This window comes from Triturus cristatus, chromosome 1_1 (genome assembly GCF_964204655.1).
Source record: "Triturus cristatus chromosome 1_1, aTriCri1.1, whole genome shotgun sequence".
NCBI classification, from domain to species: Eukaryota; Metazoa; Chordata; class Amphibia; order Caudata; family Salamandridae; genus Triturus; species Triturus cristatus.
In genome coordinates this window covers 4270835-4288130 of record NC_140579.1, presented here as the reverse complement: position 1 = coordinate 4288130, position 17296 = coordinate 4270835, and the positions used below count along the sequence as shown (strand labels likewise).

Here is a 17296-nt window from a genome sequence, read left to right as displayed (position 1 = left end):
ATTCTTCTTAGCGTTCTTTGAGATATTTATCAGATACATAATGCTAAACGAGTAAGGATCATAACTCACAAGGGCAGTGTCAGGGGGGATTGCGAAGGAGCATTGCTGGAGTCATATTAGTATCAAGAATAGTATAGTTGCAAGATTATGCCTGGAAGGCATCTGTTAGAACGTCACACTGGTAGGGGTTGCCACCAAGTGTATAATAGAGCTTCAAATTATTTCCAAACATTTGGAAAAGTTACCAATGAGCTTCAGAATGACATTTTCAATTTTGAAGTAGCCCTGCCAAAATGTTCACCTGTCACAGCTGGAGACGGAGGGTTACCAGGAACCACTAGGGTTAAAACAGGGTAGGGGCAGTAAATACTTCCTTCATTACAGTTATACAGCCAGTAGCTGGTATTGTAATGTTATATAAGTATTAGGTTCTGGAACACCTAAAATGCTGTTGAAATATGGCCAACTTTTTAGATTAGGTAGATTCTTCCTTGTAAATTAGGTTTGGAGTCTTTCTTCATTTTCTGTGTTTGTGACTGCCAAGGAATAAAGTCCTACTTCATTTTTTAAAACCTGTGCATTGTAAGTCCTCTGTCCCTTTCACTTGGGCAGTGGATTGCAATCTTGGGAAGCCAAGCATGTAGGCAATGTGGAAGGGAAGTTCCAAAATGGAGGGCAGGATGCGACCCCAATATGTAGCCCTCCGACTAAGGGGAGATCACAAGAAAACAAATAAGCATGAAAAGCACAGCTGGTGCTGCATGTCCCAGCAACAGGAATTACCCCCTGTGAACAATTCTACCAGGGACAGACTCACGCCGTCTCGTAAAGCTCCTAAAGCAAGAGCCGAACGGGCAGCCCGCGTCACTCCCCAATCCGTGTCACCGCCGCCTCAGCTCGTCCTCCAGGGAGCATACGGGCATAGAAAGAGGCAGCTGCGCTGCAGCCAATCAACAATATCAGACACATGTAGTCCTAAGCACTGCAGCTCATCTCCGGGCACGTTCCTACAGGAGAGCAGGATCATTAAATTAAAGGCCGATAGCCTGCAAAGCGATGAACGCCTATCACGGGACAGTCACCCCTGCAAAGACCGAGGGGTTTGGCATCAGCCTCGAACGGTTTTCCAGAAAGCCTCGGATTGTGAAGGCAGACAGTCAGCGAAGAGCAGCAATGTGGGACAAACCCCCCGCAGGTCCAGGAGGCATCTGCCTCTGACCCGGCAAGGTTTGCAGACAGCCTCAGTTGTGAGGCCGACAGCCAGCGATACGGAAGGGCATCTGCTTGGAACAAACCACTCCAGCAGGTCTGGGAGGTACTGCAGTTTTCTGCCACAGACAAGGCAAAGACGGCCAAAGCAAATTGGCCACACGATTGTCAGCTACTCACATGGGCTTTGCAGGCAAGCAGGGATAGCGCGTTGGATCAGCGGATGCAATCGGTTTCCCCAAACTAGGTGGACACTCCCTGGGAGGGTGTGTTCGTGTGGGGTTATCCCGACTCTCATTCAGTGTAGATCTACTTTCCTGGACATGAGCATGGTCTCAACGCTTTCTTCTGAAATAGTCCAGGCTTCATTACAATAGTTTCCTGCTTAATGCTGGATGTATGGCAGGACCAAACATGGATATTTTAAGAGTAATCAATCCCTAGTCCAGAAGCTTCTCTTAGGAGCTCCGTCGCGGCGGCCATTTTGGACATAAGTTTTGCAGACCACTTTTGCAAGACGTGCCATTTTCTATATCTAGTTATACCTTTTAGTTCTACTTCAACTGGAAGTGGTCAGAAACTCTGACCAAATTACCGAAGTGCCCCTGTGTTTGCGCCCGCTTTGCACGCCCCCGGGCACCTTGGTATTACAGAAGGGACCGCAGATGCTTGTGGGTCCCATTCGGTGGTACCATAAGCGCTGGAGCACATAAAGCACCAGGGCTATCATCAGATGGTGTTCCCTCGCGAATTAAGGAGTCCCTTTGCCTCTGCACCCACGTTGTATTACAGGCACGGGCGCAGAGGCAAAGAAGCTGCCAGGAGTTGCACTGTCAGTATGCCCCTGAAAGCAGCCCTATGCAGGGGGGCAAGGGAACCCATGGACCTCCCAGACATCCCTTTGCAGGAGGGTGAGGTCACTCACTGCACCCACCTGCTGGGGGATCTTTAATCAGCTTTAAAAGTGCAGGCGGGTTGTGACCTGAACTGTGAAATATGGAGCGGCTTCAAAGCAGATGCTCTGTTTTTCACATAAATGCGCTGCCCCTGAAAAGCCAGGTTTTTCTGCTATGCCAGAATAAATTTGTCACTGATAACTTTTGGCTGTGAGTATTTATGGAGGTGAGTGCATGATATTGAGTGTTTGTCATGCTCCTTCTGTAGAATTTGATACTTACAGGGTTCCTTATACCCCGACATGCACCGCAGCCATTTTTATGGGTCCTGGCATGCAACTATAAGGATTGTGACGCATATATATACATAAACATCTATATCTATACATATATATAGATATATATGTAAATAGTTGGCCCAATGGATAATGCTACAGACTGGAAACTTTATTGAACTTGTGTTAGCTTGAATAACAGTGAGATCCAAGAGGTCCTCAAGTGTAGCCAACTACACCCTGAACTTCGCCCAACACCCATCTGGACCATGAACGAACGAACTCAAGTCATCACAGACTTCGCTCCCCCGTCGCCCTGGACTCCAAGTCCTACATCCTCCTAGGGGACCTCAACTTCCACCTGGAAGACCAGATTGACTCCAGGTCCACAGCACTCCTTGGGAGTCTGGGCATCTTCAGACTCTCCTATCACATCACCAAACTGACCCACACTGTCCGACACACCCTCGCCCTCTTTTTCACTACCTTCAACGGAGTCAAGTTCACCACCACTACACTCCTCACATAGGCAGACCACTCCATTGTCCACTTCCAGACAATCATCCCAGCCTCAAGACACCCACCAACCTGGAAGACCCTCGCCATGGAAGAAACAACTAGCATCATGAGAACTATCAACTCCAGATCAACTACGGACCCATGCTCTCACAACATGGTCTCCCACACTATCAGCAGAACACTCACCCATGTCCTGAACACCTCTATCTCCACCACCACCTTCTCAGATGAGTGGAAACACACTGCAGTAAACACTGTACTTAAGAAGACTTTTGCAGATGCCACTCAACCAGCAAACTACTGACCGATCTCCCTGCTGCCTTTTTCAGCAAAGATCATAGAGAAGGCCATAAACAGACAACTCACCAATCACCTCAACTGACACCAACTCCTGGACACCTCACAATCTGGAATGTGACAAAACAACAGTAGAGAAACCTCACTCATCACAGCCACAGATGACATCAGGATGCTCCTCGACCAAGGAGAAACAGTGGCCCTCATCCTGCTTAACCCTTCAGCACGGTGCCACTCCCCCCTCAACTGGATCCGCTCCTTCCATATGGGAAGAAAACAGAAAGTCAACATGACACCCTATAGTCTAAAGCCAAACGTCTCATCTATGGCCCCCAAAGATCTATCTTAGCCCAACCATGTTCAACATCTACATGACACTACTGGCCGACATCTTCAGATCCCACAACATTAGCATCCTCTCCTATGCAGATGACACCCAAGTCATACTCTTCCTTTTCAGACAAGACTCCTGAGACCAATGCTTAATGTTAGCCAGTGATTTCCGGTGCTTGGCACCGGCACTTTATTGTTGGCACCGGTACTTATGACGATACACCAAATGGTGGCGCTGTCAGTCTAATTTGGAAAAGAACACAACAGTTGTGTAATAATTATTTATATATTAAAAATGACTAATACCAGCCACTCATCTAATTCGTACAGCTTTGGGCGGCCTGGAATCGTCCAAATAATCACCCTTATAGAAGTGTCATAGTTAGTAATTGTTATTTCCATTCCACCACAGTCCAGGCCAATGGCTGGTGCAAGCTGCAGTGGCTTCTGACAAGGGCCCTGGCACTTTTTTTTTTTTACACAAATTAAGCATGGCCTGTGACTAAGACTGCCTTTAACACCTGTATGACCGCAGTAACCATGTGGATGAAATCCAATTGCCTCAAGTTCAACACAGGCAAAACAAAAGTGGTGATCTTCGGAACCAAGACCACCCCATGTTACCCCCACCTCATGGCTGGCACTCTTTGGACCCACCCCAACCCCTGCCGCCCACACCAGAAACCTGGGAGTCATCCTGGATGAAAATTGCAACAAAACAGCACAAGTCAATGCTCTTACCCCCACCTTCTGATGATGCTGAGAAAAATCTTCAAGTGGCTACTGAAAAACACCAGGAAAACAGTCCTTCAAGCCCTCCTAGCAAGCAGACAGGACTATGGCAATGCACTCTACACCAAAATCAACAAACGGCTCCTTAACAGACTTCAAACCATACAGAACACTGCAGCAAGACTTGCCCGCAACCTATGTTGACACATGCACACAATAGTACACCTCAAGGAACTCCACTGACTCCCCATACACAAACGCACTCACTTCAAACTCCTTACAGACACCTAGAAGGCTCTATACAACATTGTCCTTGTCAGCATATGCATCCACTTCTACCAACCCTCCAGGCACTTTCGATCAGCCAGTCTCTCACTCGTGCACATCCCCACCATACTCAAGAACAGAAAGGGAGGTTGCGCCTTCTCGCATATCTACCGTAAGGCTTGGAGCTACTTCCCCCACCATGCAGGTCCTCTATGTCGCTTCTTGAATTCTGTAAGAAGGTGAAAATCTGGCTCTCCGATTAACTCCAGGCAAGCCCCCGTCTACCCACCGGCAAGCATCAGGATACCCTCGATGGTGATTAGAGCCCCTATAAAAAATCTACATAGTATAGCAAGGGACGTTTGTAAAGGCTAACTAGTCATCTTCCAGGTGCTTATTGCTGTATTTGGTTGTTAAAATGGTTCTAATAAGGTGAAATATTTTCCCAGACAGTGTTACCATGTGTAAAAATAACAAAATAATGAAGTAATACTATTAGAAACTGTGTTGCATTATGCTGTATATTTTACCTTTTCTTGTTGCATAATTTAGTCGACTTGCTGTATTTTTTGGACCTCCTCTGCTGCATAATTCCAGTGGCCCTGAATATGTTGTAGGAATTCTGTTTAGAAACTTAACTATGCCTGGGATCACAGGATGTCAGAATGTAGGTACTGAGTCAAGATACCACATCAGCACCTATGGGCCCGAATCATGACTAGCTCACAGTACCCTATATGCCCTCCCAACCTTCCCTGAGTAACAAGTAAGTTGGCACCCCAGAATACAACACTCTAGTCCCCTCAGGGAACCCAGGTAAAAGGTCATCCCCATTTGTTCCTTCACTCATACATATCCATAATAACAACAACTGAAAGACACATGGAAAGTTTACAAAATTGACTGAAACTATCGTACTCTATCATGAAGCAAATGTGCTTCAATCAGGAAACATATACTACTTAGTAACATGATTAGCATTATCAATTGACTATACTCAATGGAAAGAACTACCATGGCGGATATTATATATTTGCCTAAGCCAAACCTCAATACCCGAGCAGAAATGATAAATCACAGATTTCCGGGATTAGAGCCAGGCCCCATACCTGGCATTTGCTGTTGGCTGGTCTGCATCTCAGATTGCGCAAGGCTTGCAAGCTTGTCCAGGGTCTTTCCTCTGGGAGAAATTTGCCTCTCTATTTTCAAAACGGCAAGTCTCTGCTTATATGATAAGAACTGCCTTTCTAAAAAGCAGCAGCTGGGTCTCTTTGCTATGTCTATATGTTAGGTTTTGATTGACCGACCACAAAGATAAACAGGGCAGAGTGTTGTTCAATCCTAGATGAAATGTTCCGACTGAATCCCAGCCATAAAGCTCAATAACATAAAACATGTGCAGTCTCTTTCAAAGATAATAACATAGCACAAAAATAAACGAGAAACTTCGTAAGATGTGCAAAGCAAAAGCGGCATACAACCGACAGTTAGGCTAACATAGGGGAGACCTACTGTGGGCCCTATAGGGAACTCACAAAAAATATAGTACAGGGGAAGGTGATTTAAGGTAGCTGCGAACTCCCACTGAATGAATGCCTTAAAGAGTTTAATTTCACTAATTTAAGATTTTACTATATGTGTTCTATTCATTGAATGAGCTTTTAATAAGTAAGTGGCTCTGAGACATTATTATTTTGTATTGTTCTGCAGTTCTTACTTTATATGTAAAAGTTTGTTTTTTGTTCCAAATATATTAAACTCTGAAAAGGAAATGGGAAAGACATTTTGAATGGGTTAAGGAGTAGCACTGAGAGAAGCATGGACTTCGTCACTTCACTTCAGCAGATAGGATTTGCAAATTCAAGCCTAGATGCTTCATATGAACGAATAATGACGATTGTGTATAAAAAAGATATGTATTTTGATAAGTGGTTAATACAGCGTTAAAGACCCTTTTAATCTAACGAATATATGTGTGCTTTCCATTATTCTGTATTTTTGCTATTCTTCTCTTTCTACATATTTTCATATTTATACAACTATGTTGTGTATTAAGTGGTTGCAATTCCGGTGTGTTAATGTAAAATTAAGTGCTCGTTATTTTGCATCATTTATTTAAGTGCTACGGATCATCATGGTAATCTTTGATTTTCTGAATTACATAGCATATTTAACAACTGTGTGCTGGGAGTTCTGTAAGTACTGACATCATCAGTGAAATCCTGATGAAGGATTGATATCACGCCTGAAACATGCCATGCTGGTCGGGTATTTTTAAATGATGCAGTTTTAAGTGTTGGGTTTTCTTTTCTAATTATGAAGAAATAAAACGATCTACTGAATTCTGTCGGGTCTGTGGATTTCTTGGTACAACATCCACTCAAGTTACACATGAGACTTGAATGGGAGCTTCTAGGGTGTTCACGTTTTGATGCTCATTTTGTTGGTGATCAGTTGTCTGGAGCAGCAGGGCTGCCATCAGGTGGGGAACTGTTTGTCACCACTGTTAATTTGGGCCTGGATTGGCAGGACCAAGACCCACACCACACAGAGGTTAAATACATTTTACTGGCACTGGTTCTTAGATTAATGGTGAGTCTCTGACTAGACAGGTACATCTACTAAGATGACAGCCTCTATTAGAGCACAATTCAGGTGAAACAAGGAAACATTTATACAGCAAAGAAACTTGAAGGTCCCTGCCCTTTAATGATATGTTTATCTTGGAGCACAGATGAGATCCGCGTGACGTCAAAGATGATCCAGAGCTGAGGGATTTGAAGATGGTAACGACCACAAAGCCATTCAGATGAGCAGGCGTTGGGAGTGGGCCCACCTGCTGCTAGGATTGCAGTCTTGGTTCAGTTGAAGCCGAGGAGACTTTTTCATCCAGCGATGAATGTGCTTGAGGCACTTATTTTACGTTACGTTTTAGGGACGAATCGAGTTATTCTACAATACTGTGAGATTGTGAGTGTCACCTGCGTACATTTTTAAATGGATTGAATAATGGATTCATTAATTGCCCAGCAGCTGCTGTGAGGTTACTGGGAGCAAGTAAACATCACAACGGAGGTGGAGATGTCGGTCCTTGGGGTCAGGGTCGGATTGGTATCACAATCTGGCCCGGAACTGACGAAAAAAGTGGCCCACATTCACGGGGCGTGGCCCACATTCACGGGGCGTGGCCCACATTCGCGGGGCGTGGCCCACATTAGCGGGCGTGCCCTCTCATGAAACACACAAGTAATGTAAGTGGGAGGATATTGTTCTTGGCAAGGACACAGGACCAAGGTGACAATGTCCTACAAGCTGAGCATCTGAAAAGCAGCGAGGCCCCTTTCTATTACAAAATGATTCCCCAGCCCTCCAGCGCAGGAGCATCTGAAAAGCTGCGAGGCCCCTTTCTATTACAAAAATGATTCCCCAGCCCTCCAGAGCAGGAGCACCTGAAAAGCAGCGCGGCCCCTTTCTATTAAAAAATGATTCCCCAGCCCTCCAGCGCAGGAGCATCTGAAAAGCAGCGCGGCCCCTTTCTATTAAAAAATGATTCCCCAGCCCTCCAGGGCAGGAGCACCTGAAAAGCAGCGAGGCCCCTTTCTATTAAAAAATGATTCCCCAGCCCTCCAGCGCAGGAGCATCTGAAAAGCAGCGAGGCCCCTTTCTATTAAAAAATGATTCCCCAGCCCTCCAGCGCAGGAGCACCTGAAAAGCAGCGAGGCCCCTTTCTATTAATAAATGATTCCCCAGCCCTCCAGGGCAGGAGCACCTGAAAAGCTGCGAGGCCCATTTCCCTCCAGCGCAGGAGCACCTGAAAAGCAGCGAGGCCCCAGCTATTTGTTAAGCACTCAGCCCTCCCCAGCCCTTCCCTGCCTCAGAGCAATGGCCTGGCAGGAGAGGGGATAAGGCAAAAAACACAGCTGCTGGGCCATCCATGGGGGTGGGGGGGCTAAGATGAAGATGGTGGGAGTTCCCAACATCACCTGGCCCCTACAGCGAGACCCATTCTTCCTCGCCCACTATGCCCTGAATGAGAAGGGCTGTGCGTGAGGTGTTAATGCAAACACTGCTTCTGGGCTGTGTGGGCCCCAGGGGGGGCGAGGTGAAAATGGCTCAAAAGCCTGAGCAACACCTGGCCCCCAGGGAGGCCGATACTGGCACAGAATCACCCCTCCCCAGCCCACCATCAGCGTGATTGCTTAGCAGAGCAGGGGGTCAAGGAGGGGCCACAGCTGCTCGTCGCTGAACGGCGGCAGTGAGGCTGCTTTCCTCTCGCTGTCAGTGCTCTCAGGGGCGGCCTTAGGCATGTGCAAGCTGTGCACCTGCACAGGGCCGCCAAACCCCAGGGGCCGCCACGAGGAATCGGATACAATCAGTGGTCGAAGTGGGCGGGAACGGCAGGGCACGGCGTGCCCCTACTTCTTTAATTCTATAGATTCCGTGCCCCCACTTTTTTATTTGTAACATGCGTCCCAGGACGTAAGAAATATCCAAGCACTGCAGAGAAGGCTGGCATTAGTGGCTGTTTGGGGACGGGCAGGGGGCAGAGAAGGAAAAGGTCTCCGTCTCTTGCTTGCTGCCCAGACAAGACAAGGAAGGTGTCCGCTTCGGCTCTGCCGTTGGCAGCTGCCCCCCCCCCCCTCTCTTTCTTACTCGCATTCCCTCTCTGTCTGTCTAACTCCTCCTCACTTACCGAAAACCGTGACTCAAGAAATGGTTCTCACCCTCTCTTTCTTCCTGTCGTTCATTTGTTCCCCTGTGAAATGGATGCAAAAAAGAAAAACACTTTTGCTGGAAATGCCGTTTTGACATTTTTCTATTCCAAAGTGCAGCCACGGAATTAAAAGGTTCAAAATATGAAAAATCAATAAATAAAGCAAGACGGAATGTTCTTAAAGTGCCCAGATCGGTTTTATTCAAACCCCAAAAACATTAGCGTCAATTTACTCAGTTTGCCAGTGAAGTGCTGTTTACCCCCGGTGGGGAAGTGCGCCAAACCTGGAGGTACTGCGATACCTGGTTGATGGGTGGATTGGAAAACAAAATGTGTACGGCGGCTTTGTGTTCACGAATGTGGTCTTTTTAAACCATACTGCTTATGTTTTGTAAGCATATAAGCAGTGGACATGGAAATGGGTCCTTTCTGGGCCCTGTAGTTTTCAGGCAGAAGCACTCACTGATTTCTGAATAGTGTGTGTAAAAGCGTTAAGTTCACCACGTTGTTCCTGCTTACATTTCACAAGCTTTATTTAATCTTTCATTCCCCATGAGTGTTTGCTTTTTCCAGGATGTTGTTACGTTTTCCTTTAGGGAGCACATTTCTCTTGCCAGTGCTTAATTTGAATTGAGTGGCATCCAGTTGTTTATAGCAGGTCAAATTGGATTGTAGTTGAAGGCAATGTGAATTTCTCTCAGTGGGGCAGTATGGTGTTCAGTGAGGGAGCGGATGTAGCACTGGGGGCAGAGCTGCCGAATTTAGAACTGAGGAACCAGGTTCAGCCTTCATGAGCAGTCCCCCAGACCACTCTCCTGAGGGAGCACATTCCCACGCTAGACCTTAGAAGACCCTGCAAATCCAGAAAAGCCCTGGTGTCTTAACATCAGCAGGTGGACCCTAGCAGTGGCGTGTGGGTTCACCTTGAAGGCTTGCCCACCACAATCCATGCTGAAGTTCACCTCCAGTCTTGCTGGCAGGCCTAAGAAGTAGCAGACCCTAGAGCAACAGTGAAGTCACAGGACCCCTGAGAAGAGCTTGCACTAGGGTGATGCGACCAGTGTGACCGCAACGGGTGCTGACTTTGAGTGGGGGCATTGTATATTATGGTTTTAAAAGCACTTGCGGCCTCCTTCCTGGCCTACAGCAATTTTCGGCAATAATAAAAATGTCATGATAACTCCCGTGAATAAACATCATACTAGAGCTAGATCGGAGTTTTGTCTAGTGGAAGTTTTGACTCATGGAAAGATAGCGCAGAGGGTTAATGTGCCTGCTGCTAAGAACATGTACCATGCCCATCAAAAAGTCCACACATTGTAAATAGGTTAGTGGGTTACTGCTTTTGACAGTAAGATCCTTTTGCTATTTGCAGTTTATAAGTTAAAATCCTAACAAAGAACAGTGAGCTATTAGCTTTCATCTTAGAGCTGCATACAAACTGCAAGGTATAAACTAGAGCTTTATGGTTTTTTCCCTAAGCCTTTGATTACCCTAATGTTGCAAAAAGTGTTCATTTGGATAGAAATCAATAATGATTATTAAAGGGAACCCCCAATCATGGTATTAAGTTTTAAATTCTGAGTTTGTGTTTCTCCAGATCAATCACTATTAAACTATACTGCCTACTAATATGGTTGTCATGTGACTCCTACACCTTGTAGTCCTTTGCCTGATGTAACAATTCCCATAGTGATTTACACACGTAAAATTGATTGTCTCTGTGTATATTGCTGACAACAGAAAATCCATGGCTCAGAAACAAATGGCTTGTGCTTCCACTTTTAAGCATATTTGGGACATTCTGTGATTAGAAACATATCCCACTTTGTGAATTTATTTTAATGTCAATAACTCATATTAAATGTTAAATACTCATGTGTATCCATTGGTTGTATTATATAGCATAATAAGCTGTAACTGGTCAGTGAAATGCCAAACAAATACTAAAGATTGGGATGTTTTGCCAATCCTGGCCACACCTCTAACTCCGCCCACTGATCCAATACTCAGGTTATTCCCGCCCTATGATTCTCCGCCCACAGTTCCCCTCCTTTTTTTTCCCCACTTCGACCACTGGAAACAATACATATTCGTGGCGGCCCCTGGCAGGGATTTGGTGGCCTCCGGCTTCCACTAACTTGCAAACACCCTGACCGTCAACCCCCCCTTCCCGCACCTGTGTTCCTCGTTCCTGATTCGCGCCTCCCCAGCAACGGTCGCGCGGCGCGCTCGCAGACGCCGCCATCTTGCTCTGTCTGTCTGTCTGGTCTTCTATTGTCCGTCCGCGGCTCGGGACGAAGCCTTTTACTGCTGAGCTGGTGGCGTCCGCGAGATCTGAGAGCCTCCGCGTCCGGCCGAGCCCAGTCACAAGCTCTTATCGGCCTGAGGGCCACATACCGGACCACGTCCGTCTGTCTGTCCACTCGGGACAGCGGTGACTGGATGCAGGTGAGACATCTGCCTTCCAGGCGGATGAAGCGGGCAACAGGCATGTGTGTCTCTGAATTCAGGGTTCCTTTACTCCCTGTATTTTTCTGGATGTGTCAGTGCTGTCTGTCATTTTGTCTTTCTTTTTGGGTCAGTAACGCTGCCTATTAGTGTTTCTGTCTCTGTGGGGATCGGAATGCTGGCTGTCATGGTGTTATTTCATCTGTATTGATGCTACGTCCTCTTCCTGCGCCAGTTTCTGTTTTTCCTTGCATATCCCACCGAGTTTTCCGGTACCCAATCAGCAGAGACTGGTTCTTCTGACACCCCTCTCAGTGTTTGCCTCTGATCCTGATGAGGATAATGCAGTTTCTTCTGGTGTTTAGCTGGGGTGTCTAATACCGCCACAGGTGGTCCTCCGGGGAATCATCTGCTGCATCTCCTGGCGTCTGCACCTCCGGTGTCAGAAAGCCTACTCTACTGTCTAGCATCAGTAATGCTGTGTTCTAGTGTCTGAAACCCTGTCGTGCCTTAGGGACCGTGTTAGTGATTGCTTTTGGTGTGTCCCACTGCTTGTCTCTACAGTCTCTTAGTTGAACCTAGACACCAATGTCTCGATTATTGCGGCACCAGAGTCAGTATACGCTGCCTCTGGCGCCCCTGCTTGGCTAGTTGTTTCTGAGATGATTTACATTAAAATCTCCCGCATCTCATGGCGTCCTCGGTACCTCCAAGTTGATCTTTTAAATTTCAGTCACTTTCTCCCCAGTTGTCTTTGTTCGTTATCGGTAATGCTCTTCTTTTAATTATTCTTCATTTCCCAGTGTTTGTCTTCGGTTTTGACAGTGTCACTCCTGGTGTCTGTCTCAGTGCCGCTGTCTCTTTGGTAGAAGCAATACTGTCACTTTAGTGTTTGTTTCTAAAGCCAGTGTGCCTTTATTTGTTTGGGTGGTTTGCTGCTGTTTCTCATTTTTACTCGGCTTTCCCTCGATGTCCCTCTCATTAGTATCAGTCTCCCACTTTTGCCTACGGTGTCCCTCTTTTAGTGTCTGTGTCTTGTGTCAGTGCTGAGTCGCGACCACCCCCCGCCCCCAACGATTTATTTTTATGCCAGCGATGTGGTCTCCTATAATGTATTTGGTATCAATGCCATTGGCTCTCTGGCGGTCTCCCTCTCGTGTCAGTAATGCTGTCTCTTCCGATGTTGCCGTATCTGTTCAGCTAAGTCTGTCTTTAACCATGGCAAACTTTTGTGCGCCACTGATTCTCTCTATTTCCATGCGTACGATTGCTGTTGTACCTGCCAAGTGGAAAGCACTGTGTGATGTGTGATGCCCTCAAGGGGGTTGTGAGTTTTTTTAAGCCAATAGTAATTCGTGTTTTGGAAGTTGTAGTTTAATTAGCACGATAAGTATGCGCTTAAAATTTCAGTATGTGGTGTGTCAGTGATGACTTACTCTGCATTGTGCTTAGGTCTGTGGTCCAGTTATCAGACTGTTCGTGTGCCTGTCTCTCAAACTGATGCGACAGCGATATTGTCTCTTCCTCTGTTTCTTTTTCTTCAGCTTGGTGTACCTCTTTTCTCTGTTCAATGTTTGGGCTTGTGCATCAGTCATTGATGGTGTGTTTCCCAATGTGGTTGTTTGATGTAACTGACAGTTGGGCTCTCTTTGTATGGTCTTTCATGGAATCTGCCTTTGGTGTTAGTAAATATCGTCTTTCAGTGTTTTTTATGCGTTATTTGCACAGCACAAATATAGCCGATCAGGAAGGTAGTGGAGCCCTATATAAGATCAAGGGGTAAATTTCAGTCGAAAAGTGATTGCAGGGGCATTTGTGTTCTGAGAGCAGAATTGGTCTTGTCAGCCCGATGGTTACGGGTATGCTGTTTCAGATTCTTGCTGCATGGACAGAGCAGGCTTGTTGTCTTGGTTTTTCCATTCTTCATTTCCCATCTGAATGTGTTCCTTCCGGTTGTTGGTTTGTAGAGAGTCAACAGACCTGGTGAGCTGGTCAGCCAGATAGGCAGGGGTGGTGGTTGTGTGGTGAATTTTAGGGTTCAAAATCTTCTCTCAAGGCCAGTGTGTCACTGATTTTGGTTTTTAATTTCTTGCACGGGTGAGAGAGGTGCCATTTCTTCTCTCATATGTCACTGAAACCACTATGTGAGTTAAGCTGCCCTTCCCTTTGGATGGGATCATTGTGTATTACATCATCAGTTTTTGCTAGGGTCTTTTTGTTGTCAATAATGCTGTCTCCTGGTGTTTGCCCCAGAGTTCACTGATGGTATTTCTAACGGATGCTTCTTCTGCATGTTTCTTGTATATAGAAATAATCTCAGGTGTCAAATTGGATCAATAAACTTTTAAGCCCTGCTTTCCTGGGACCAGATTTGCTACTACAGATGCACCACATTGGCACTGCCCACAACTCTGATGAAATTCCCTTTTCCATATCTGTCCCAGAAGCTCAGTGGTTAGGAAGTATAGTTGAATATACTGCCTTTTGTTACCCCCGCCCCCTCTGTACTTCTACAGTAGCAGCGCTAACAGTTCTGTGGTCTGGGCTAAAGCCACGTTTGAGTTGCATGCAACAAATGGCAGTATTCGTCTTAGCTGCAGCTTTGCAGTAATATTGTAGCTTCTGAAACCCTTTCCCGATCAAGTGTGCCTTCCTACTGTTGTTACACTGCTTCATCTGAAGTCCAGACTAATTCAAGCAATTGGCACTTGCGGGCTAGTTCTTATGCAGGTTATAGGTGTATGTACCGATGGTAAGCCAAAGGCCCTTCTTAAGGTGTGCCACTTTCAAAAAATATAGTTCCTAACACTCTAAAGCATATCAAGCATTCTTTGCAAGAACGGAGCTGGGCAGTATCAGGTGTTCAAAGGGGTCACGGATTAGAGAGAGTCTGTGGAGTCTATCTCATTGGAGTATTGTTTCTTATAGCCGGCTCTTGTTCCAACACAAAAGGAAAGTTGCAGGTGGCTACAGGGCATGTGAATTTGAGGGTGTGCAGTGCAAGTAATTCCACTTAGGGCTCAGCTATCGGGAACAAATCTAGAAACAAAGATGTCCAGCCTGATTGTCATATAGGATCAGTTCTTTTTTTCTTGCAGAGGTTTGTCCTGGTAAGAAGTAAATATGGATCTCTCCAGCCCTATCTATGTCAGAGACTGGACGCAGTGAATGTCTGTCCAGTTTCTCTCTTAATTTCTTGAGGATAAGGCGACTCATCCCAGTATCCACAATATAGCTTTGCACAGTGTAACATGTTAAAGTAATCACATGCTCTCCTTAACCCCTTGAGTGCCCGCCCCTTTCCCCGCCCTGTGCCGGCCGTTGCATTAGCGGGCGGGGTTTATGACGAGCTGGTCTCGTCATGGGCACAGCGCAACCGCGGCCCATGACGAGACCAGCTCGTCATGGGCACTCAAGAGGTTAAGAGGGTCCCAGTTAAGATGAAAAAACACAAAGGTCAATAAAGTGGCAATTTGATAATCCTTGAGTGAAGATGGAGATATTTTTGTAGTAGATAAGTCAGGAACCAAACTTTCCAAAGCACATGGAACAGAGAAGAGCCAGACCAAAGAATCTAATGGAATTCAACTACATGAAGCAAAAATAAAGAAAACATTGTACAATGAACAGGACGAAAAATAGGGAAAAAATTTGTTTCAACTCATCTTCCTCTTGTGAATGGTCCACAGGAAAGATTTCTGCTTTATCTTGGAATAGGAACCTCTATTCGAGTTCTCTGGACAAACCACACCCTTGGAAAGGGTAGTTTATAAGCATGGCCTTGCCTCCTTCCTCAGAATTATGACCTTGACTAAACACTCAAATAAGACCAAGTTAGAAATCCTTTGCCGGCTGCTCCACTGCCGCCTGCGCAGACTAAAGCTTTTACCTCCCACAGTACATACACCTTTCTGGCTGAACGCGATCACTGACCGTCAGTACAGCCCAGGCAGTGAAGATGCGCAGTTGCAGGCTGGGTGTAGCGTCCAGCAACACATCGTCCGACTTTGGCAGTAAGTGGCGCCGGGGTGTTTCAATCTCACCAAGGCGGGCGTTGCGGCTGGCAGATGTCGAAAGCTGAGGATAGAGTGATCTGTGCAGACTCAACCTCCTCAAACTACTTCCCGCGTGCGGCGTGGCGTGTCATCAGTCTGCATTCTTTCTGGTGGTCGGACTCGGAACGTTACGACGCGTGCGGTGCCATCTAGCTGTCACACATTGCCAAACTGTGGTAGGAAGGTGTGTCTCAGTGAGTCTTACAATTTTTTAAATACAAAGAAAAAAAACATTTTAGGTGAAAAAGGGAAGAAAGGGAAGCATGATAGGTTTTTGATAAACAGTAGGTAAACATGAGTAGTGCGTCACGTGCTGAGGTTGCGGAAATTCGTTTCTTTTGCAGTTTCCTGGTGTGCCTGGGTGAAAACGAAGTCTTATTTACTACATCGCTGCCCGCGTATCCAGAGGACACAGGTCCTGTCATGGCCCTGCAGCCGTCTGTGCCAGTCTCTCATGTCGTGTGTCACAATGCCCTCCTCCTCCTCCTAAATGTTATCGTTCTGAGACGAATTCGGAAGGGTAGGAGCAGCCGCAGGTACTGATCATCTAACGCCTTTTCTGGACGTTTTATTAAAACACCTTCCTGAGCTCCGCCCCGCCCGGACCCCCTCTTCCGGGGCCCTCTACCTACGCTCCCTGCACAGGGCCACTATGAGCCTAGAGCCGCCCCTGGTGCTCTCTAAGGAAAGGGGGTGAAAAAAACGGCCCACGGAGTGCAGTGAGACACCGGCCCTTCGGCCCATGCCCAAGTGCCCAATGTGCCAATCTGCCCCTTCTTGGGGTACACTGCAGGTGAAAAAGCAAGGAGAGAACTCGGGCTATGGTGAGCAATATGCAGGACGGCTCATGGAACTGCCACCGAGCTCCCTGCAGACACTAAGCAAGTTAAGCTTTACATAACTGTAGCAGGGTAACTAGGGCCTTGGAACTGTTATCAGTCCTCGTTTATTCTTTTATGAGACCTGCAGGTGACACGTTCACACTGCGGCTTTGGGCCTTGCCCAATACACCTGCCTGGTTCCCGCTCTAAGACCCTGGCGTCCTGCCCTGTGACATCACCAACTCACTATCCATGTGAATTCCTGGCCAAGTGGGATGAATTTGCGAGTGTTAGTGATAAGAGCGGGGTCACGTGCCCCAGAAAATGTTGTGACATATACCTGGGAGCCTCCGCCTTCTGAGGACACAGTGTGGACCTTACCTGGACAGGACAATGAAGCTGGCACTGATCCTGCTGGTGGTGCTCCCTTCAGCACTCAGCAATGTGATTCCTGAAGCAAAGGAGCCAGTCGTCAATGTGATCCCAGAGAAGAATCTGGTCGCCAATGAGGTCCCAGAGAAGAACCTGGTCGCCAGTGTGGTACCAGAGAAGAATCTGGTCGGCAATGTGATCCCAGAGAAGAATCTGGTCACCAATGTGATCCCAAAGAAGAATCTAGTCCCCGATGCGCGCCCGGAGGAGGCAGGGTTGATCATTAACCTGGTAAGCAGTACTTGGTGAAGTGTCCATTTCTGGCCAGTTTGGGGCTCCATGTGTGCAGGTGGTC

At 46.8% G+C, this 17296-nt stretch overlaps 1 protein-coding gene across 1 annotated transcript in view; it reads left to right on the top strand.

The window, feature by feature from the left end:
- The first annotated feature begins 16921 nt into the window (after window positions 1–16921).
- Window positions 16922–17296, top strand: part of LOC146869059 (uncharacterized) — a 32466-nt gene continuing 32091 nt past the window's right edge. The window contains exon 1 of the mRNA XM_085649179.1: window positions 16922–17232. Within this exon, the coding sequence (XP_085505305.1) occupies window positions 16963–17232 (270 nt within the window). The 5' untranslated portion in view covers window positions 16922–16962. The remainder of the gene's footprint in view (window positions 17233–17296) is intronic.